General features: G+C 47.1%; 2 protein-coding genes across 7 annotated transcripts; one reads left to right on the forward strand and one right to left on the reverse strand.

The window, feature by feature from the left end:
• The first annotated feature begins 1056 nt into the window (after positions 1-1056).
• LOC122365918 lies at positions 1057-8694 on the forward strand. Of its 2 annotated transcripts, none has more exons than XM_043337547.1 (6): positions 1057-1239; positions 3352-3584; positions 4274-4480; positions 4896-4987; positions 5694-5766; positions 7735-8694. In XM_043337547.1, the coding sequence occupies exons 2-5, from the start codon at positions 3354-3356 to the stop codon at positions 5728-5730; spliced, it is 567 nt and encodes a 188-aa protein (XP_043193482.1). In that variant the 5' UTR covers positions 1057-1239; positions 3352-3353; the 3' UTR covers positions 5731-5766; positions 7735-8694. The 2 variants fall into 2 exon arrangements, with proteins under 2 accessions (XP_043193482.1, XP_043193483.1); XM_043337548.1 differs by lacking the exon at positions 1057-1239 and adding an exon at positions 1946-2082.
• A 6719-nt stretch (positions 8695-15413) lies between these two features.
• Positions 15414-22216, reverse strand: LOC122365919 (protein C1orf43 homolog). 5 transcript variants are annotated; one of them, XM_043337549.1, is made up of 5 exons: positions 22128-22216; positions 21049-21296; positions 20485-20623; positions 17391-17607; positions 15414-16022 (listed from the first exon to the last, which is right to left on the reverse strand). In XM_043337549.1, the coding sequence occupies exons 2-5, from the start codon at positions 21211-21213 to the stop codon at positions 15875-15877; spliced, it is 669 nt and encodes a 222-aa protein (XP_043193484.1). In that variant the 5' UTR covers positions 21214-21296; positions 22128-22216; the 3' UTR covers positions 15414-15874. The 5 variants fall into 5 exon arrangements, with proteins under 5 accessions (XP_043193484.1, XP_043193485.1, XP_043193486.1 ...); XM_043337550.1 differs by having other exon boundaries at positions 22136-22199; XM_043337551.1 differs by having other exon boundaries at positions 22166-22189.
• Between the last annotated feature and the right edge of the window lie 1678 nt (positions 22217-23894).

Here is a 23894-nt window from a genome sequence, read left to right on the forward strand (position 1 = left end):
ATCAGGCTACGCCCAGGCAACACCTTTCGAGACATGGCTGCTAATTCTAGAATCGAATACGTACAGTTGATAACATATGTAATGATGTTCCATTTCTGACAGGCCATCGGTAGCCTGGAATGGTAGGCTGTGCCGCATCACACGGGCTTAGGGATACATCTTGTTCATGTGACCTTTATACGCTCGCCATGCATATATGTATGTAGACATTCCTCATTTCGTGATAAGCGGCGCAACATAGCGCTCTAGTCAACTGATGGCTTGTGAAGGAAGGATCATCACTCTTAAGTCATCAGTCAACTGTGCAGAAAATGAAATATGGGTGGAACTTTGTGCTGAGCTGGCGGTGCCCGGGCACAACAAATCCGCCGCCGCTATTGCAGTGATCTTGACCTCCGCCGTCTGTTGCGGCTCCAATGCCAAGTCGACGTGAAATTGGGAGGGCTCGGGCAACCCCAGCTCGGCACAAACTTCCACTTATGCCTACAGTAATGTGTGGGGAAGTTGTATAGTTCTGTGTCTATATTTGTAATGTGTGGAAATTCTGTGCGGTAGATATGAGAAAAACGTAGCGTAAATTCAGGTCACAAAATGTAACGAATCATCGCGTGGTGCATGGCTGACAGAGCTAAAGCTACAACAATGGAAGGCATCTTAAAAACAACCACTGGACAGGCCTGACTTTTCCATAGCATCACGATTTCCACCGAATAACGGCTTGACTGTGGTCGCAGCGCGAATCACACACATTCCATTAAACCCCACTCACGGGTAACTTCCCTGTCCATGTCGCAGTAATGTGCGTGTCAAACGGGCCTTGGACGACTAGCGGTCATCGGCAGCGACACCATTCGCCTGCAGCTCTCCCTTCTAGCGTGACCCTTCGAGGAAACTAGCACCGATACCACCGTTACATACCTTTCCCAACGGGCGCGGCAGTTCATCAACGGCACTGACAAATGCCGTTAGTTCGATCGGTGCATTTTCAAGAGAAACAAACAGTCGTCGCTTTTCCCCCGGAGCCCCGAGTGCAGCCGCGGCTGGCCGAAGAAGAGTGACCAGTGACCACGGCCCGAGTCGTTACATCATGCGCGCTCGCGTATAAATGCGGCGGGCGCCGGCGGTGGGCATCAGTGCACGCTCAGTGACAGACGAGAGAGAACAGACGCCGACAGCACTCGTACCGAGCGGACTATTGGACCCTGAGGAGAGCGGCACAGCAACAGAAGGCCCATCAAGGTGAGTGAGGGCACCTGGTAACGGCTCCGCCTCACACCGACCGCAGGTGTCGGGTCAGTGTCAGACGGGGACTGGTATCCGTCTGAGCTCACGTTAACAACAGCACACACTGAGGAAGTCGAGAATATACATAGTGCTGTAAATTTGGCTGCGAGCCAGCCGCACTGTCAGTCATGACATATATGTCAAATAGTAAATACTGAGAAATTATGCTGAGACAATCGGCGTTAGATCATGGTGGTTTAATAGCTGGGTTCGATACATATCTCGAACGAGCACAATGTTTGATGTTTTAGCGCAGTGTCTTGCTCTAAATGGAAACACAGTGACAGATCTTGAATAAGAGCGCTGGAGGACAGAAAAAGCCGTTATATTTTGACTTGTTTATAAAGTAGATCGCCGACTGCGGCCAAGGAACCCACGGCCACCGCTGTCACAAAATCCCAAATGTTATGACGTGCGAACGGGTCATTTATCTAAAACGCCACGGTCAATCAGTGGAACCAGTGTAAAACAAACGTCTGTGGCGATAGCATGCCAGCGCCGACCGCGGAAGACAGGGTCGTGGAGCACACTCGTGCCATCAGTCACCAAAAGAAGTGACAGCTACACGTCCCAGCGGTGTCAGGACGAGCGGTGCCCGTCCATGTCCGGTGCTGTGCGGGCGGGGGCGGGGGCGGGGGCGGCTGCGCGGCCGCCGGTGCTCAGCGCTCGGTCGAGCTCGACTCGGGGTCGCTCCGGAGGCGCCGGCCGGCGCGGAGGCACAGCGGCGAGCGCGGAGAGTGAGGAGTGTGAGGAGTGGAGCTGTGTCTGAGTGAGGTGGTGCCGGCCCGGGGGTTTGAGGTGGGTACCACCACGGCTGGTCGTTTGTCCACCCAGTGTTCCACCGTCTCTCAATAATAATTTGAGCCAGGCAAAATAATGGGCTGCAGAGCGACTCGCTTCCGCGTGACTTCGAAAAAAAAAAATGTCACGAAGTTTTTAGCCAGGGACGTCATGATGAGTGAAGCATGTATAAATTTATCAAGCAGCACATTTATAATAATGACCATGTTAACAAGGTTTGATAAGCAGCCGAAATGAAGTGGCTGCGTGCGCGCATGAAGCGCGCACGTTGTTTCAATTAATCTTGCACAGCGGATATCCCACACAGCAAAGGATAAGTTAAGACGGCGGTACTGGAAATAGAAGCGGCGCTTTTACCCTAATCACGTCACGAGCACACTAATTTGCAGTAGTGCTGGGAATAATCAGGGCAGAGTTTGCAACAAAGTTCGCACGTTACCCATTGCAGACAAAAACTGCAAAAAGTATGGCATGTAGAGGACGGTTTGTTTGATAATATCAACACGCTCATTGTCCCTGCGCTCAGACAACGGTCGTCCATTAGTCTAAACAACCCAACTTTATCGCACTAATTCTGAAAATTATTGTCAGAGCGCTAACGAAGCCGTCCTCTTCCCAAACTTTGGCCAGCTGTGTTGCCCGTGCAAAGTGCTCACGCTGCAGGTAATTAATGCGACTGTATATAGTGAAATTGTGTGGAAGCGAGCCCACTGTAAATTCTGCGTACTGTTGACTGTCAGAAGTAAATCGGTATCTGTTTATATAACAGCGCAAAAAGTAATGACCTAGAGGCCCGGGATGTGGTATAAAAATCAACCTTTAGATCAAAGGGTCGAAACAAAAAATGGTATCAGCTACAAATAAGCTTTAAAAAAATAAACCAAATAATTCAAAGCATGAGGTCTAACAAGATCAGAAAATAACCGGACGTATGCAGCTTTGCAATCTTGGTGTTGAAGTATTTTCCTGGCCAACCAATGTTATGATTGAAGGGCGGGACAATAACATGGAGCAATATTGTTCGCCTACGGGCCGGTTTTCACTTGGCATCTCATCACACCGAACCATTAATCCAGCCAGAGTACCGGCAATAGCATGTCGATGGTGGCACTATTTTAAGTCAACAAATAGTCCGACCCCTAGCCATTCTTTCAGCAATAAAACGTGAACAGCCAATAGCGCTGGCAATGACCGGGCGCAGTCGTCTGCATGTGATGAGTTAGCCCAACCCTGCTCTGACTGAAGGTTCGCGCCCTTGTGTTGCAGTAATGCAGACAGTTGCACTGTTGGCGGCAGCGGCAGCGGTAGCGGTCGTGCTGAGGCCCGGCGAGGCTAGCCCCCTGCGGCCGGACGCCGCTGCCGGCCCGGAGCCGGTGTCCATCGAGCACATACCGTCCACCACCACGGCGAGCGGAGGAGAGCGGCGGCCGGCCCCGGCGGACCGGCTGCGGGCCGACACCAGCACCAGCGGCACCAGCGACACCAGCGGCGTGACACAGGTGAGCCCAGCGGCACGGAGCAGACGGGACGGCAGAACGAGCGGTGGAATTAACCGATCAACGTGATATGAAAGGCGAAATATCGAATGTGTTCAATCACAGACCGACCCATTGATTTGTCTCCGATTGTCGTATTCATTGATAAACGAATCTAAAACATATTACAAAGGAAAGCACGGAATGTAAGACATGACATAAAGCAGCACTTAATGCATCCTTAGAAAAATCAAGAGCGATCGATTCGATCCTATAAGAAGTGAAGGATGAGTAACAGGCCTAGCTCATCTACAATCTTCTCGAGGCGACCTTTCAGAAAATATCTTGTTTATTTCCCAAACCAGCCAATTATCAGGGTTGGTAATCAGAGTCTGGTGCCATGTGCCGGCTTTCCCCGTCCGCCCATGGCTGACCAACAATATCCCGGCTGCTGGCAATTAGTGCGTCGAATCAATCGGTTCGCCGCGCTGGTTCATCAATTACCGTCCCTGGTAGAGTAGGTGGTAAGGAGAACCGCGCCCGCCCGCTCTCGGCCTGTGTTCGGCCTCTCCGGGCCTGTGCTCGGCCTCTCCGGGCCTGTGTTCGGCTTCTCCGGGCCTGTGTTCGGCCGCTCCGGGCCTGAGCCTGGCGCTAAACAGCCGCCGGGTGACCCGGAGGACACCCCTGTGACCCTCTCCTTCCTTCCTCGGCAGGTCGGCAGCACCGTGCACAAGCGGGAGGCGCTGCCGTCGCCGTCTGCGGCGCTGGTGATGCGTCTGACGCGCCGGAGCGCTGGTACCCACTCACAGCAGAAGAGGGAGGCGTCGCCTGTGACGGGCGCCAGTCTGTCCATCAACAACCCCATCCGGGTGCTGCGAAACCGCCTCACGCTGCAGATGTACCGCCGCTGGAGGAACAAGGTCAGTCTCACTCACTGAACACGCTGAGCTAATTCACTTAGGAGATCTCAAGAGAAACGCATCTCTCATACGTTCCGTTATTTACTTATAAGACTTTCTTGAAAACTCGACTGATTAGTTGCGGGGGTTTCAAAATGCAGAGGGATTGCATGTTTAAGAGGGATCCTGTAATGTGCCAGTCTAGCCAGCAAACTCGTATTGACTAGAGATGACATGGCAAAATATGAGGAGAGTCTGTCTAAACTAAAACTTACGACAACGAGAGAGACAGCGTCGAAAGTTGGAGCGGATAGTATGATGTATGTAGCGTGATCGGGCGTCGCACACGCTGCGAAAACTTGCTCTTATCTCATCTCATCGATCTCATCGATCACATCGAACGTGTATGCTGACGAAGTATGTCCCCCATTCTCAGGTCATGGAGAACTCTGCCTTCCTGCACTCGATGGGGAAGCGCAGCACGAGAGAACAGCTGGAGCGCCGCGATCGGGGTCTCTCAGATAACAGGCAAGTGTCCGCCGTTCACTGTTCGGTGTCGGACCCTGTGTCCGCGGATGGAGTCAGAGGGATCCATGCAGCCTCGTCACCGCACGGCGGGAGGCAGGGTTCAAATGGGCGCGATAAAGACGGCTGGTGGCTGAATCCACAAACATTAGCGCTTTGTCTTCGGGAGGTTCATCCAGTATGGCAGAGTCGATCATATAACAAAGGAACAACGAAAGACTAAAACTAGCCTTCGCCAATTACCACCGACTAAGTGGAATCCCAAATCGCACAACCAACGATCAACGCACAACTTGATTACAAACGTCCCACAATGCGTGATGTGCCACCCGATAGCCGATACCACTTTGGAGAGAAAACAGTTTCGGGCGCTGCAGCAAAAGGCAGACCCGATGCCATGCTATCGCTCGTCGAAACCGCATATCGTGACAGGACAGATCGACCGATGCGTTCGGCTGTTTTGATATTAATATTATTAATGGCTTGGGAGGTCTCGCATGACCGAATCCCCACTGCAATGCAAATATCGTCGTGGTCGTACCGTTGTTCGAAGCGAGGATTGAAGCCCGAGCCGATAGCAGCTCAGAAAATCGAGATGCTGCGACACAGCGGAATGACAAAGCTTTGAGACTTACGTGTTGCAAAGACGTTCAAATGTGATTGTTGACGTACCTGCCTTTTTGTAATGCTGTGTATTTGTTTCTTACAGGTTTTCCGAGGATGTGAAACAATGGCTGCTCTCCTGACTGTGTCTTTGAAGACAGTAGCAAGCTGAAATGAAGGTGAGATGACATTTTGTCATTTACCCGAGATTAAATTAGCCCATGATTTTATCCTGAAATAAGGCCCTCGGTTGATGGTTAAATAAAAAAGGAATACCTAGAACCAATAAATCTAACGGCCTCCAAATTCTTGGCATACGACTAGTCTAATTGGAGCTTTTAAGGAAATGAATTCCGGCTGTTATACAGCGTGCGTCATCATTCTTATCAAAACATGACAAACATGGCAACGTCATTAGTATAGTTGTAAACAGCAGACTTGTGACAGCTCAAGAAAAAAGTGAGCTCGCTCAGCTCAACTCCGTCTTATCCGCTCCCGCTCAGCTCCCGCTCAGTTTAACGCGGCTCAGCTCAGCTCACGTTCCGCTCAAACCGGCTGCGCTCCGCTCACGCTCAGCTCAGCTCAGCTCAGTTTCCGCTCAGCTCAGCTCAGCTCAGTTTCCGCTCAGCTCAGCTCAGCTCAACTCAGTTCCCGTTCAGCTCAGCTCAGTTTCCGCTCAATTCAGCTCAGCTCAGTTTCCGCTCAGAAAAAAATGTACCGACGAAAAAATGCACGGACGAAAAATTAAAAAATGTACAGACAAAAAAATGCGAGACGAAAAAAAGTCGGACGAAAATCTGCGGACGAAAAATTGTCCGACGAAAATCTTCTAGACGAAAAAAAAACGTCATGGAATCATCTCAACTAGGCGGTGTTTCACGGCCGGGAGCAGCACGCCCACGCGGCCATCCGCTCTTGGCACCCTGCCAGGAGCTGACGTTACATTTTGGGGTAGTGTTGGAACTTGGAGATAAGAGTTTGTTTATATCTCCATGGAAACCCCATTTGACACGTGTGATAGCAGCGTGCTGTTATCAGTGAAACCTATAACACCACCCTGATCTCAACCAAGGCAATGTCAACACTATTAGAATTCATAGTCGGCGTGTGAATAAGGGAGCTTTTCCCATATAATGGACATCATAAGGTGAGAGTCCCAGTTAGCGCCTCTGCCCCACCCCACTTTCAATAGGATATGGTTGCTTAGCCCACATTCAACCAACGAAGAGGAACTTTATTTGCTAATTCCTAATTGTAAATATTTTATGCAGAGGTAAGAACCCTTATTGATAAAATTAATTTAAATAACTGCTTAAATGACAAAGTGAAGAATGCGGAATTGTACATTGCGGAGCAGAGTGTCAAGGCGAAGCATCAAAGCCTGACAGTAGGTATTCATCTTGCAGTCAGACTTGAAACTTGAGACTGGCTGTATTAGCCTGTAAATTGGCCAAGACCCTGGTCTTCCAATTTCCATGCAATCTGGGTGAAAGAAACTAAGCTTGATTAGTGATTACTATTGATTTCTTTAGAGTTTTGATATTTTTAAGTGCGATCACGAGGGCAGTGTAATTGCTCACTCCATAGCTAGCTCATAGCTGAAGCATCAAAGCCTGAGTTAATTTCCAAGCATGAACTGAAAAGAATTAGAACTGGATCAGCTCAGCTCAGCTAAATCAGCTCAGCTCAATCAGCTCAGCTCAGCTCGCTCAGCTCAGCTCAGCTCAATCAGCTCAGCTCAGCTCAGCTCGCTCAGCTCAATCAGCTCAGCTCAGCTCGCTCAGCTCAGCTCAATCAGCTCAGCTCAGCTCAGCTCAGCTCAGCTCAGCTCAATCAGCTCAGCTCAGCTCAGCTCAAGCTCATTCAGCTCAGCTCAGACAGCAGCTCAGCTCAATGCATTACTGAGCTGGCTCAGCTCACAGCTCAACAATTTGGCAAAATGTTGAGCCGGCTCATGAGCTGAGCTGATTTTTGAGCCGGCTCAACTGAGCTGATCACAAGTCTGGTAAACAGCAATTAACTTGCCCAGTAATCTTATCGGTCCCACCGAGGAAATGTTTACTGCCGATCTACAGCCACCACAATTTTGGCCATGTCATACGCAATGCCACAGAACCCCACTAACTGGCCTACTTTCTCCGTTGCAGGCAGGAAGTTGATGATCTCAGCCAAAACGGTCCTCCGGCCGCTGGGCATCGCTGTCCCCCGCGGCTACAGACGACACCGCCTGCGCACGCCGGGGTCGGGCGAGGCAGCCTCAGCACGAGGCCGACCGGCGGGTGGGCTGGTCCCGCCCTCCCTCGCGCCCCGGTACGTCCCCGGTACGCCCCCGGGTACGCCCGGTACGCCCCGGCACGCAGTGGTCGTCTCAGGACCGGCTGGTCGGCGCCCGGCGCACCTCACCGCTGACACCAAATCTTTCACCGGCGGACAGCGTGCTTCAGCTGTCGCTGGACGGTCAGAATCTCGGCGCATCCTTCGCTGCTATCCTGCGCAAGTCGCTTCATTCCCAGTTCGATGTGCACCTATTTATCTGCCATTGTTTTTGTTATTGTTGCGTTGGAGCTCGGTCTCATCTGCCCTCGATGGCAGACTATAGGGATGATGTTTGATAATACCTTGTTTTTAAGGTAGCATGGAATAGGAACCGAAATGATTGTCTGATGCTCATGAGGTCTTAACAATTTGCAACTAATAGAGTCACGATGATGCGATTTAGTACCGTGCTCAACATTGAAATGCATTTACCTATATCAGAACCGAATAGGCTTCTAACGTGCCATATGTTTTATGTAGGTATGTCTCGTGATCGTCGCAATAGGTATTTTTAAGATTGCGGCCTGAAGCCAAAACAATTACTGATATTAGACCATGCCACAAATAATGAAATAAAATATTAAGCATAATATAATGACGTTAGCTCCATATTTTTCATTGTTGTAGTGCTAGCCTACCTACTGCGAACAAATCATATTTATACCATCGTTCATTTGTGCATGCATTTGTTTGCAGCATATTGTATTTATTATATGATTTGTTTGAAGAACAGCCACTGTTCAGAACTGTGGTTTCTGTGCTACATTTTGAGCTGGAATATATGTTATTGTGTGAGAATTTCTTTGCAATTTTGCATCGATTGGTTGGCTATAAGAAAACACGATACACACACAATACTAGTCCCAAACACAGGAGCAAAGTAAATACACACTGCAAACGAATCTGCGCTTGATCATAGTTGTGCTCATGCCTTTAGGTATATTCAAGAAGATTAGAAGAAACAAGGGAATAAATAGAAATGGAGTTAATACTCCTAAGCCTTTCCATTCCAATACATTTAAAACGACTGAGGGACTGACTTTCTAAAAAAGGAATAATTCCATGAAGGTTCAAAAGGAATAACTTCATGTAGGTCCATTCTTACCAAAACGCATCGCAAATGTTTGACGAACAGTTATTCTGATGCAATACGTTTATATAAAAAATATTGCAAGGCAATGCCAGTCATCGCACTGCTAACGCACATCGCCACAGTGCGGGAGTACCGGTCACGGAAGGCCGCTCAATAAACAGAGGACGACTCTCCAAGCCTCCCGTATCAGTGAGCGTTGATGACTGGTGGACGGTACGGACCAGATGGTACCGGACGGCACCAGTCACCGGCACCAGTCACCAGCACCACTGCACCGGCCTGGTGCACCGACCAGCGGGACCGGCACCCATGGTCACCCCACCACCGACTTAAGGACACGATCGGTGTAACGGGAGTCTGTATAAATGGCAAATAAAACATTAATGAGTGGATGTGCTAACACGAGGTCTTCTGAGAAACTGGGGATTAATTACGGACGCCACTAACACCCAGAGTGAATGTAAAAATGGCAATTTCAAGTTGAAGCTTACAGTCTAGCAAACGGTTCAACGCATAACAAAGGTCAAGCTCGTCAAAATTAACAGTATGAATAATCTCGTAAGTGATTGAGTAAGACAGCACAAAAACGTCGAATTTGAGGTTTCAGCTGTAAATCAAACTATCGCTACTTCACAGCAGCGGCAAGCCTTCGAATCAAGCTCACTTGTGTCCGCCCTCGCTCACTGCTGCATAAGCGTAGGAACCATGGGTGCAAGGGTGCAGCTGCACCCACAATATTTCTCCAGTGGGTGCAGACAATGTATTCTGCACCCACAACAATCTGAACCAAAAGCCCCTTTTCTCATCAACACTACTTTCCATGCAGCACGGCAAATTCAGGATGTGTTGCCCACTATCCATCTTTCGAAGCATTTGCTTTTGTGATGGTCTCCAAAACTTACATTTGTGCTGAAGAAAGAAAAGGAAATGGAGCATGTGATTGAACACATACCAAGCCGATGACCCACTGTCAAAATCTTTAGCCCGATATCTTCGAAAATGGCTAAGTTGGCCGCTTTTACTTTTTGCGGTAGTCAATATTGACAAATTAACCCTCGCATGTGTGCGGCGTTTCCAGCTTCTAATGTGTAGGGGGAGGGGGCGGGGGCTGATCGAGCTAGAGCTTCGCGGAAAAAAAACGAGGGTGTTGCCCGTGTCGAGAGGAAGCCGATGATACCCAATTTTAAGGTCATAGGTCATTGGTTGACCTTCCAGGTCAGGTCAATAAAGTCGGGAAAATCAGACCTGCTAGAACTGCGTAAAGTGAAGCTGTTATCGTTTTTTTTTCGGGGAGATGGTCACGAATATCATGTTAGTTTTGATCACAGATGATTTCTTCATGCATTTGGCCAGATCGGGTCAGGTCAGGTCAGGTCAACCATTAGGCGTCCTACCGGCTATCCATATAAGGTGTCAACTACCACTGACGGCGTCGTAGCATGTTACGAAGGCACTAAAACTACTTCGTAAACGTTCAAATGGATGCTAAATTCGAAATCAGCCCGAAAAACTACCCTGGAAACATGTAATACTCGAAAAAGTGAACCGAGGTCATCAAAGGTCAATGACCTGACCTGACCGTCAGGTGACCTTCACACCCACCGTGATGCATGGGACGAACATCATTTCACATGTTTGGACGTCTACAATCACAAAAAGACTGGAAACGCGCGGATAATGTGAGCTGACATAAGCCAAATCGCGAATCCGGCCGAACATGGTCTCGAGAATCAGGTCACAGGTCAAATGTCTTTTGGGTCAGGTCATGAAATTTTCAAAGTAGGTGTAAAACTGATCAACTCGAGGGTACTAAAAGTTTCGTCGCGATCGGCCGCTTTTTGCGCGAGTTATTTGCGAAAAACCATGGGGGGCTCATCAGAACCCCCTACACATGCGAGGGAATTAATGCTTCCAAATGCACTTATCGGTCGGTACCTTTTCGACATGGTATACAGTGTACAGTCTCCTCAAAGCTCGCAACGAGCCTTCGCTCGGGTGTCCCTCCCTACCCCCCCCCCCCCCCCGCTTCACCGGCCATGGCTGGATTTCTGCAACCATGCACCCACAATGTTCCAGCCGTTCCTACGCCCATGCACTGCTGACATAGCCTGGCAGCCCTAAAGGCCAAAGAGCCACTCCTGGTGAAAATAGACTCACCAATGACACTAAAATAATCAATAAATACGGTTAACGTTCCAACACACACTTGGATTGATGGACGTAAAGCCATTATCTAATTCTAAAAATCGGCCAAGACCCTTACAAAATAATAGGTACATTCTAGCACGAAAATAGCACAGAAAAAAAGCAAAGTCGAACTGCTCAGGGACAGCCTACTGCCTGAAAACCACCGGCATGTCGCAGACACACAGACCACAACAAAAGACTGCCGATAAACAACATTTCGTGTGAGAAGAATCTAAGGCGAAAGCTTTTAGGAGCATCAATATGCACGCTAAGCCCCGGTCGAGCGAATGGGGGTAAGGAAAACAGGCCAAATGGACTGCAGAAAAGACCAGGCATTAGCACACTGAACAGGTGACGGAACCTGGAGACCGGGAAAACGGGACACGAATAAACAGACGTGCAAAAGACATTGAACTTTAACTAGAGGCTATTTCTATCAATTCCATTGTTACTACTTTCAACACAAACGCATTAAACTAGTGGCTGAAGAAATTTCACGATTTTTCAATTATCGTTTACCTACGTGTATGCTAATTTATTTGGTATCATTCGCAGCAAGCACTGCTTAGCGTGGCACCTGGGCGCACATCCGCTCACTCACCCATTCAGGCGAAATTTCTATACAAAAAAAAAAAAAAAAAATACAACCGTCACGAGCAGGAAGCATGCCTCGCTGACTGAGCATGCCCAGAGGAACGTCTCTCGCGGTAACACGGACGCCGACACGCTAACGAGTACTTCCTGGTGCGAGGAACAAAGTAAATAAGCGACACATCCCAGAGGAGCAAGAATGATAACAGAACGTGCCCTGATCTCGCATACCCGAGGATGATGTGTCAGGCGAAAGGTTTCGAGCTGATGAAATACCTAGATAATAAAAAATTATTTAAAAAGAAATAATGAGAAACCAAAGTGGCAAAGGATCCTTACTAACAAGCAACAACCGTCCACTGTCCAGTGTATTTCATGCCATCCTGACAATGATGATCACAGCGAAACGATCACAAGCATCCAATGGAGTGCAACCGCCGGGGTAGAGGCTTTAAACTATTTTACACCCAATGACCAAAATTTTACCACATGGCGTAGCATGATGCGTAAAACAATAAACGAACACCTCTTTGCTGTACTGAAAAGTCATGATCGACTTTTTCAAATAAATCATGTGGGAATGGTTGAATCCAAAGAAGTATGGAAATTCATTTGCTAATTGTGGCTAACTACGCAGTAAGCCTAACCAAACAGGGTACTGAATAGTTACCATGCCAACCGTCCCAAAAGTAGGAACCAATACGCGTATTGCCTGTACGCCACTTGACGCAAGTCACTGCTAAACTCAACTTTTTTAGCATCACTGTTATGCATGCTCATAAGCATAATGACCACCTTTCCATCTCAGCGGTTCCACAACGCAAAGCGTTGCGATGCCATCGATCGCGTTAACACGTCTGCCTTTCTCGTGGGACTGCATAGATCTTGTGAGTTTATTCAGACTCTAATCCAAACAGCGGTTAATCATCCCCGTCCCAGGGCTCATAAAAGCGCGGTGCAGCGTATCACCGGGTGGGCAAAAGTCGGCCCTGCCTCGCCCTGTCCTTCCACGGCACGTAATTTCTCAGTCGGGTCGATGACCAATGGAGGGAGAACTTGTGATGCAAATTTCATCCCCGCATGCCCGGGGCATGAATCAAATTCGGCCCCGCTAGCCAAGTTCCAACACGGCTATGAATTGCGAGATCAAGTAAGCCGAAACAAAAAATAATGGCATACTGGGCTGGGTCCGGCTAGTATGCAGTTTTTTGCATTTCTTTTAACGTCTTGTGTAAGTGAGTCTTTGTTTACACTTCTTCGCACACACATCCGCAATGGTTGTGCTGGGTCGTCAGTTGGACAGGGCGGATCTCAAGGTTCCCAGAAAGCAAAAACAATAAGCTGCCTAAGTTCCTCTTACCTCATTGTATCCAACTCGGTGTGGGTTGACACGTAATCGCACCGTACAATCAAAACAGAATTGATCCAAACACCACCAATTCACTAAACGTACCACAACAATGAACGCAAATTACAACCAATGTTTGCAACGTTACTACCGTGCTTCCTACAAGTCTCCCACGACACCGAACGCTTCGAAGGGCCGTCACCGGAAACAACATCCCAGAGGAGTCATCCGACGGCTCCGTTCCACAACTCCGCCAGGTAAGTTAATGTCAAAAGCGGGATTTGTTCAAATGTCAAACGTCCGGGTCACGTAAACCTATATAGGATTCATCAGCGGTATATAATCCAGTATGTAATCAAACACCTTGCTCGCCAATAAGCTCGCGCTGGGAGCGGACGAGGGCTGGATTGACATCGGATTAGGTACTGCAAAAATGGACTCAAGAGTAGGCTAAAACGCGGACTGAGAGGGGATTGAAAACCTCAGACGTACATCCTACGCTTTCCATCACTTACGACGACTAAAACAGACAAGAATACGCGGGCTGAGAGGGTGCTGGAGTGGAGGACTGGAGGCAGCCAATGGACATCTTGTATAGGCATCGCTACAAGTCAGGCCTCAGTTAACGGTGGTACTTCAACGCCAGATTTCCATAACACATCGCTATTTTCACATGAGTTTATTTGTTCATTTATCATGCAACGCTCACAAACATCTCGCATGTGAAAAAAAAAACAGATCGGCATGATGAAATCAACTTAAATATATGTTCTCTTCTAGAGAGTGATATACAAATAAATAATAAATTGACTAGTGGTTATCATTCGTGATTCGTCATTCATTGCGACATTGTCCCAATTATGTTTTACCCTCACCGTATCATTTTGATTCCCTATTACACTATGTCCAATAAGAGTCCTTAGCTGAGGATCCGTGCAACTAACCCACTTCCCTACCATTCACCCAGCTGTAACAACATTCCTCCAGGCACACCGCAAGTCACCCATCCCGAACGACCCCTCAGATCTACAGATGAGCCCAGTTTACATCATTAACCCTATTAGTGGCAGGCTCCTGGCTACCCCATATTAGTGGCAGGGGGGGGGGCTGTTTACGACCCCCCCCCCTTGATATCTCGAGATCTAACCGGCCGATTTTCAAAATTCAAACGGCATTCGATTTAGCTCAACGAGATCTACATTTCTAAAAAAAATAAAATGAAAAAATGTCAATAGGGGGGTAGAGGGGGGTAAAAACGGGCAAATTGCAGATACATTTTAGACTGTTTATCACGGCCAGGTTTCTGAACCAATCTTAACGCAACTTTTGCCGATCGATAGAGAATGAACCAGGAATTCACATGGATCCTAAAAATATGCATTTTCAAAAATCATAGGCGGATACAGATCATTGAGATTGGGGGTACACAAAAAGTATAGTAAATAAGGTTTTTGTCGGTACTGTTTCTAAAAAGGGTGGCAATGGTCTTGTTATGTTACAATTTTCTTATGAGAGAACGACTAAAATTGTATTGGTCATGCATAGGCGGTGTCAGGGCACCTATGTTGGGAGGTAAAAAATAACCCCCCTTTTTGGACGCCTGGATCCGCCTATTATAGCAAAAACGTGTCAAAAGAGGATGCACAATAACTTTGTATATGTTATCACATGATACCTTTCATTCACTGTTCGTAAAACTGGTGCAGCATCGTGATCTTCGCCCAAATGACTCGCTTCACGAATAGGACCCCCCAATTCCCAGTGCTCTGGAGCCGCCCCTGGTAAAGTTATGAACTTGAAATTTTCAGGGAATGTGCCCAATTTAGTTTTAGGAAGTCAGAAAATTTCAGCATCGTAGCTTCAGCGGTTTCGGAGATATTCCCGAAAAACCTGAGGAGTGGATAAAAACAACCCCCCCCCCCTGCCACTAATAGGGTTAAAGCGTTCATGAGTTGGTCGCGGTCGGCGCAGCCGCCCTGCCTGGCACGCGTGTCACGTGCTGTATCCTAAAACGAGCGGGCGGATCCGACGCGGAGGGACACCAGGAAATCCTGACGGGCGGAATCGCGGCGGACCCGCGAACGCGCGGCCCCGGCACCTCGGCACCTCATACACTCCGCCCTTCAGCCCCACGGCGAGTGCGCAGTCACGCGCCAACCAAAATATGGCCGTGTTAAAACGGAGAACAGCGACACATCACGCGCCGTACGCTAGATGAGTTATGCTGACTTATTGCGAAACGCAACTACACGATGTGTTTACTACTGGCGAATCACTGGAAAGAAGTAAAAACAATCTGGAACGTTGGCGAAATGATTTTGAAACATGCTATGATATCATCGCACTGACTTATAAACACAAATGGCGGAAAATTTTGACCTTGAATAAAGGGTTGGAATTTCGGGCAACAGCAAATGGCGAATAAACATATTGGGTTAACCAATGACGCATTGACCGTAAAGTTTGAAGAAGCAACGGCACGACAGCCAAACAGAAATTGAGAAAAGGTCAGTCGTAAACATACGCCCACCCGTCATCGAGCGTTTACCTACAGCAATCACAGTAAGCTGCACCTTCGCCAAAGCTACTCATTCTGTCTGCATCCAAGCACAGATCACAGTACACACCTCGCCTCGCAGCGGCCCCGGGCTCTCAGTTTCTTCACCTAGCACAGTCTGGCGACGATAGCCGACACTAGCGCTGTACCAGACAGACGTCAGGCCGCGGCGCTGCAGTGTAACTGTATAACCCGTTAGACGGGGGTCTCTGAGCCCCTTTTGTTGACGGAGAGCGAGTGGGGCCGTCGGTGCCCGGCGCCACGGACCTCTGTGAGCTCCGGGTCGGTCCTGGTCCGCGGAGTGGAGCGCTGCGAACTGCCAATGTTGCTGTGCGAGTGCAGGCTGCGGGGGAGGGAAGGGGTGGTTAGGTGTGGCACGGCGAACCAACGAAACGGAAAACCCAACGAACGGGCAAAAGAAGCGGGTTGTATGTACGTCTGAATACGATAACTATTAAACAGTGCTTCGAGAAATATGACTTACTAGGTAAACACTAAAATGTCAACATCTTTGAGCTTGCTAACGCTAGCAAACCGAAATATCACTGTAGTATGCAACCAGCTTATACTGAATCGTTAGTAGCTGGTTATTAGCAGTTTTCAGAACACAACGGCACCTCAGCTCAGTCTTACCAAGTGGCTTAAATACGATTTGGCAGCAGCAATTGAAGCTACCGAGAACCGGCTATAAAAGTTATACCGGCATTTATATAAATTTTAGCATGGCAGTGCCATGCTAAAATTGATAAAACACCTACTGTTTGTAAGAAAACCGGTATCATTAAAGGTGTAATTTCAAATGGTTTGATCGGCAAAACAAGCCACTTGGTGAGACTGAGCACAGCTGCGAACACACACCATTTTCTTACGGCTTACCTTGTATTTGTTCGCGCAGTATCAAAAGCCAGCGTCTCCAAAGCACCTTCACCGTACAAACCAAACAAATATATGCAAAAAAAAAAAATACATACAAAACTTTCAACAAAAAGCAAATGCCATCCATCCGTAAGCCAAGACATTCCGTAAGTCCCGAAATATTGTACATCAACTACCATTCAAAATAAATTCTGGTTACGTAAGCTCAATAACACGGCGTAAAACCAAAGTAAACCAAAGCGTCATCTTCATTCCCGCAGAAGTGCATCACGTGTACCAGTACCAGTGAGGGCTCAACCAGCAACCTATGCATCAGTCATGCGGTAAATGTCCAGCAAGTCCAAAACCACCACCAGCGGCCCACACAGCAAGCATCCACACCACTGCCAAACGAGCCAGCAAGTCATCTGCCAGCCTGGCTGACTTGTCCAGCTGCATTCCGACCAAAGGCCGCCGTCCACCGGTTGAGTATGCGCTGAATTTAACATTGCAGTCTATTGGCGGCGCGCCAATGCGGTTCCGCGCCGAATGCGCGATGAATCGTATTGAGTCGAATATTCGGCGGCTGTTGGGCGTCAAATTTTGCGCTGACGACTCAAGATTACTCCTGACGAAGTGAAATACTTACTTTTCAGCGCGCTATAGGTATTGGACGATTACACGCAACATGCGCGCCAAACCAGTGGACGGCGGTCTTTACCCGTACGGCAGGTCTGCTGGTATGGCTGAGCCATCCCGCAGCAGGCCTGCTGGTCGCACGGACCTTTCCAGCAGCACGGCTTGGCCAGATCCCATTCCCTCTGACCTGTCCAGCATGTCCCCCATTTGCACTCACCTGTCCAGCAACACGGCGTGTCGGCTGGCCAGCTGCTCGTACTGCCGCTGCCCGAACTCAGCCGGATCGTACCGCGCCAGCTCGTAGTGGTCACAGAACTCATGTATGACCCGCGGACCGGCGCGCGACAGGAGGGTGCCGCACAGCGACATCAGGAAGCGGCGAACCGTGTCGGTGGGAGGCCGGCGCACGCCGCTCCACTCTGCCACCTCCAGCTCTGGAGAGCAGGGGGAAGGGTCAGATCAGGTTAGGAATGCAAACCTGCCGTCGTGAGGAAAAAAGCCGTATCTGGGGCACTTTTTCGAATTGAAAATTGTTCAGGAGAGGCAAAAACGCGTTTTTTGTTATAAAATTCGTAAACTTTGCTCAATAACGAATCAAAACATAGTGCAGTGATCGGATATAAATTTTACATCCAATGAAAGTGGTTATAAAAGGGAAATTATTTTAACCTAAAAGCAAAAGGCGAAAAACTTTTTTGCTTCCAATTCAACCCCGAGTTTGCGGAATCTTTCTTTCACGAAAAAAGCCGTATCGTGGAAGAAAGCCGCATCGTACGATACACCTGAGCAATACTGTCAATGAAAAAGCCGTATGTCTGATACATTGGTTAACCGATCGGGAATAAAGCCGTATCGCCATTTTTGTTTAACCATATGTCGTCAAAAAGCAGTATCATCGGTGCATTTCTATTGACAGCATATTAGTTCATAAAAGTACTAAAGCAGTTTCGCTGCTGGTTCCGTTCCACTGGTTCAGGTCTCGAGTATGGATATTTAATTGAACGTTCGATACAAAAACAAACATGATACCCATTTTAAAACTACATCATACATGCATAATCGCATTATTGTCGTAACTTTATTGGATTCTGATTGCGCGGGGTGCCATCAAAAGGCAGCTTGACCAACCGACCAGGGACGTAGCCAGGGGGGGGGGGGCACAGGGGCCATGCCCCCTCTAAAGGCGAAAAATAAAATAAAATTTAATAAGCTGCACCACACCCCAAAAGATAGTGGGCCAAATCCGAGGAGTTCTCCTTTTCTGGAGGGGCACGACACTAGGCCGCGACCTGTGGCCCCTCCCTGAGCAAAATCCTGGCTACGTGCCTGCAACCGACAAGGGGAATCACGAATGCTGTCTTTGTACGGTGCTTCAATTTTCGATTACACTGGACTCCAGAGTTTCTTAAATTCTGAGCCACTGATATATTCGGAGATGAGTGTGCCGGTCTGCCGCTGCGCCGGAGCCACGGCGACAATGTCGAGAGAACCGAGATAGTGTATTTTCCCATTGTCGATCTGCAGACCTCAAAGCACTTCAAGGGGGCAAGAGACGATGAGTGGGAATGTTGCTGATTAGCTGGACACAAGGTTCCCGGAAAAGGGACGCTGTCACGTGGTGTGCAGCTACAAGCACGGAACCGCCCGGCTCCTGAATCAAAATAGAGGATGCAAGAACTTCAGGAATTCCCGTAAAGAAACTGCATCTACAAAGTCTGTGCGAAACATCTAGGGCGACAGCACTGTGCCGCGGCTGAGGGTGTAAGCAAATGCCGCCTCATTGTCGGAGATCGCTAGACTGCTGAGAGCTCCACACGTCTGCGGGAACGCCCTTTAGAGTGCGCACCCTCAAAAGGCCCCCCAATGTGCACTCGTATTCACAGGGCTCTGATTATATACTGTAACAGAGCACAGGGCTATTCAGTACGTCTTGCTGCATCCTCCACCGGCCACAGCTGTGCTAGTAGGCTCTGGGCAGCTGCCCGTAAAATATGACAATGTTGTGGGTGCTTGTGTGGGTGCTACAAGAAAGCCTAAATTTCCAATATGATTTAGCATCATGGGTATGAGGGAGACGGAAAGAAGACGGTAAAGTCATTGACCAGGAATGGAAGTGACAGGGGATGACGGTCCCAAAGATACATGGGCGTGGTCACAATTATCACAATGAATGTGACGAGGTTGGCAATAGCAATCGACCTTTCACGGTATTCAACTATATCTTCAACGGTTTTACGACAAAGATTGTAGGTCGTCGTACTAAGCTCGCCGGCTGCGAGCTGCATGTCTGTGATTATTACCGGGTCGAACTTAACATGATGCTATTTTGGTTGTAGGGTGGGGTGGGGACAGGGAGGCCAAATTAATCATGGGGGAGGCTAGGTCGGGTATTTTTTATTGGGATTTTAAACGAAGCTGGGGAAAAGAACGGTCGGATTATACTGGCGCTCCCGGCTGGTTAGCACATACAAATTCTGAATGCCCGGCACCCTGCTGACACCACCGAGTTGGCAAAGTTCTGTTGGCTTCAAACTTCTCAAGTTCACTCCCTATTTTATTTCAATTAAAATACCCCTATAAATGGTCACATATTGCTACGATCACGTAGCATGTTTGTGTAAATGTTCAACTGTTCCGTCCAGGATATGCCGAAGCCATGCTTAATGAGTAGATACGGCTTTCTTCCAAACTGCCTGGACCAACGATTCGGCTCATATTTCACAGGCCACCATCAAATAAAGGCCGTATCTACAAGATACGGCTTTCTTCCTGACTTATCAGTTCCACATTCTTTGTTTGAAATTTTGTATAAATGCCGTATCTGCCGAATTTAAGGATACGGCCTTCTTCCTGCATGTTTTGCTATCCCTGATGTAACAAATCCGTTTTTGAATTTTTATATTATATATAATATTTTCATTTTTGAGTGTACACACATTTGAGCAGTACCATTAAACGCATCATGAAAAGAGCTTTCCAACGATATCAAAAACGAAAAATCGATAAAAATGCGACTTACGGCTTTTTTTCCTCCCGACGGCAGAAACGATCAGGTTGGGCGCAAACGTTACTTGATTGGATATACCCAAACAGTACTGAATACTGATGCCACTGCGAACACGATGACTCGCAGTAACGAATACATGAATCATTTCACATGAGCTGCGAACAATCATCCCTTTCCCATCAGCATACAAGAAAAAGAAGAGCTTTTATACCGGACATTGCTACCCTGCTACCCTTCCCCGTCCCTCTGTCGTTCGTCCGTCGCGGCGGCCACCAGCGCCCCTGGCGGCCGGAGAGCGAATTACCGAGTCGACGCGCGTCGTCCACAGCCTTCATGCGATAGTAGAACGGCTCACTGGGCGACACGGCTGGACAGAGCAGCAGCGGCTCCGACACCACGTCGGCGGTGCGGTCCAGGCGCCGCTCGATCTCGCGCTTCAACGTCTGAGGAATGCGGACAGAGAGGGCATGTGTGTGTGTTGTTGGAAATATTGGGTGGGCGCTAGAGCACAGGTAGGCTATCAAGCGCCCTTGGACAGAGAGGGCACAATCGGTCAGATGTGTGTATGGGGATAGATATCCTAATTGAATAACCGTGTGAATAGGTGAGTGCTGGTATCAGTTATTGAGAAATGCCTTAGGAATAGGCTTGAATACTATGTGAGCTGTGAAACAGGCATATACCTGAGGTAAATATAGGTATAAATACACCCATGATTATATAGATGAGGCTACAGGTTAATATAAATATGTAAAATGAAACCCAAAAACCAACTATGTTTAAACTTTAATCTAGCCAACGACTGTGCTTTTGATATCTAAATAAAAAACACCTAGAAAAACTGTAACAACTTAAAATATTGTCTTACCTTCTTGGCATCTACTCCAACTGGTACATGAGGACCTTTTTGATTTTTCAAAGCAAACCTCTGAATTTGCCTTTTTCCAAAAATAAACACAACCAAGAATGCCAGAACACCCCCAGCAATAAAAATAACAACCAAAACTCCAGGAAGCTCCTTGGTGTCTGCCATACTTTATTCAGCTTGATCCTGACACTTCAGATATAATTTCTTTTATAACCTGGCATATTGAGTGTCATGTCAATTGCCATCACCTATGAACAAAAAGAAATGTAGGGCTGGTTAGCTTTCATTTCAGTTGTATAGCTGGGTACATTGACATTTGACAGGCATGAAGGGTGTAAGTTGCATCAAATGGGCATTGCCTGTGTGTGGCTTATCTTTAATACAATACAATACAATACAATACAATGCAATACAATGCAAAATGTGGCATGATAATGACAACATTAACATTCTACTTAAATGATGCACACTTCCCTAAAATACCTCTCAGTAGATACCTACACAAGGCACTAGGCAGAGCCTGTCTGTACACAGGGGAAGTTATGAGGGTACCTATAATGTTCAAGCATAAGTTATGGACGGGTGATCTATCACAACGGAGGATGTGGCTGCCGCCACTAGGAGTTAGGACACTATAACACTCAGCAGTAGTTCAGACTGCTACCAATTAACATAGTGGAGCTTCCTGCTCTGGTCAACAGATAAAACCAGTCACAGTCAGCAGCAGGTTGAGGTAGGAAGGTAGGAATGCACCAAATCTGGCAGAGCTGCAGTGCACGGAGACCATATGCAGAAATAATCGATGGGCATAAAATCATTATTATTTGCAGAATGTTGTCTCACCTTGATCTGCACATTGCACATTGTTATTCGCAGTTCAAAATCGATTTAAAATCTCTATTAATCGTCAGCTTTTCTATATAGCTGATACCTAACTTATTTTAATTTCACAAACTTGAACTGAATTTCTAGTTGCCATACCCAAAAATGTGTGACTGGTGTCTGTCAAAGCATAAACAATTAACACATTAATGGAAACGCCACCTGTAAGGCTCCTGTATAATCAAGCTTTATCTCACATTTTTACCAAGAAAATCCCAAAATAAATCCATCTTTCCTTGCATCTGTCACTATACATATATTCAGACTGCTCCGAATCTGACGCGTCTGTTACATTTACTTTAGGATACGCAACCGAAGTCGTGACGTCACGATAAGTGGCTGGGGCATAATCAGCTGACGGCCCCGTGCTAAAGCAATGGGGCAATATTTTGCCGATCTTTCCCAAGAAAACTGGACCTAGTTAGATAGTTTTAGTAGCTGAATTTAGGACAACGATGTATGATCTATTTTTCTATGAAAAAATATTGCAAAATCTAACAACGCAAAGCACAAAATTGCGTGAAAACCTAATTGGCGGCGAAGTTGACGCAGAAATACAAAACATTTTAGATCAAGAGGTTTAAAATAATGGATTTAAAATAAAAAAGATTTTCAAAATAACTTATATGGTGAATTTTTTCCTTTGCTTTTTACAAACAAATTTTTTTATCCAGCTCAAACTCAAATATGTCAAACCTTACGCATCAAAATCCTCCCGACGCGGTCACAGTTCGCATCTCAAGGTTATGTATTTGGTGCGTCAAGTTCGCCGCCCGTAACAATTTCGCGAAATTCGGTCCTTTCCGCTTTGAAACATAGCATTTTTTTGGGCGTAGAAAAATAGAATATACTCAGTTTACCTAGAAACTGGCCCCCAAACTATCTAACTAGGTCCAGTTTGTTCTAAAAATGCTGATAAAATTTCGTCCCATTGCTTTAACACAGGGCCGTCAGCTGATTATGCCCCAGCCAGTAGTCATGTCGTCACACTTCGGTTGCGTATGGTGGGCGATTTTGATTATCATAAACGAAATAAATGACGTAGTTGATAAAAGAAATAAAACAATTATTTTCTATGAAAAAGAAAAATGGTACCTGATTTTTTAAAATATTTTGAGAACTATTACGAATATTTAATCGTTTTTCGCAAAGCTTTTAGCACAGATTCTTTTCCTTCGTGATTTATCACCAACTTCATAATATCTTTAGTCGAAAGCTTATGACGTCATTTTTTTTCCATTCAAGAGGATAAAATGCTTTGAAGTAGTTTGCTTCACCTTGACGTGATGCACAGGAGCCCCGTTTACATAGGAGTTGCCAGATTCACATGCCAGCTCGATCTACTTTCAGGTGTTCGGCCTCCGCCATGTCGACAAATGCTGCGCAGCAAATACAAAATCCAGAAATGTGGTAATGGAGTTCTGGCTACCAAATAGAAAAAGCCTGCCAAGTTTATGATGCTCTTCATGTTATGTAGTTTTGATAATAAACGACGCATGGGCTTCAAATGAATTGTATGTCGTACATTTGGGCATCATATGAGTGGAATATTGCCAAGTTTTTACCGAACATTTAAGCATAAGACTAAGTTGTTTCCATGAAAGCGATGAAAATAAAGCTGATTGTTGAGTTCGATGCACTCCTTGCAGCTTATATTTAGCGGATTGCATTTATTCTTATTCTACATTCATTTATAGAAAGATCAAATATGTAACACCCCTTTTCCCGCTTACCTTCAACCTCTGAGCAGTGACATTTTCTTGATCGATTCAAAAGGCATGGAAACACCAAGCAGAAACTGAGTGCGTAAGATATTTGGTAGCAAGTATCACATACGCTCTAAATGACTTTCTTAGCAGATTCGAGAGTCAGTAATTACCTATTTAATCACGTTGCGCTCATTCATCATGTCAAACAAATACCTAAACCGATTGGTAGCGTCATCTAGGCGATCATAAGTACCA

Source organism: Amphibalanus amphitrite, unplaced genomic scaffold (genome assembly GCF_019059575.1).
Source record: "Amphibalanus amphitrite isolate SeventyFive unplaced genomic scaffold, NRLGWU_Aamphi_draft 000772F_arrow, whole genome shotgun sequence".
Taxonomy (NCBI): Eukaryota; Metazoa; Arthropoda; class Thecostraca; order Balanomorpha; family Balanidae; genus Amphibalanus; species Amphibalanus amphitrite.

Coding starts and splice junctions, on each gene's coding strand:
- LOC122365918 (XM_043337547.1), top strand. CDS start 3,354: ATGCAGACAGTTGCACTGTTGGCGGCAGCGGCAGCGGTAGCGGTCGTG. Junction 3,585..4,273: donor ACACCAGCGGCGTGACACAG/GTGAGCCCAGCG, acceptor CTTCCTCGGCAG/GTCGGCAGCACCGTGCACAA. Junction 4,481..4,895: donor ACCGCCGCTGGAGGAACAAG/GTCAGTCTCACT, acceptor CCCCATTCTCAG/GTCATGGAGAACTCTGCCTT.
- LOC122365919 (XM_043337549.1), bottom strand. CDS start 21,213: ATGGCAGACACCAAGGAGCTTCCTGGAGTTTTGGTTGTTATTTTTATT. Junction 17,608..20,484: donor GGACGACGCGCGTCGACTCG/GTAATTCGCTCT, acceptor CCTGCTCTCCAG/AGCTGGAGGTGGCAGAGTGG. Junction 16,023..17,390: donor CACGCCGTGTTGCTGGACAG/GTGAGTGCAAAT, acceptor CCTCCCCCGCAG/CCTGCACTCGCACAGCAACA.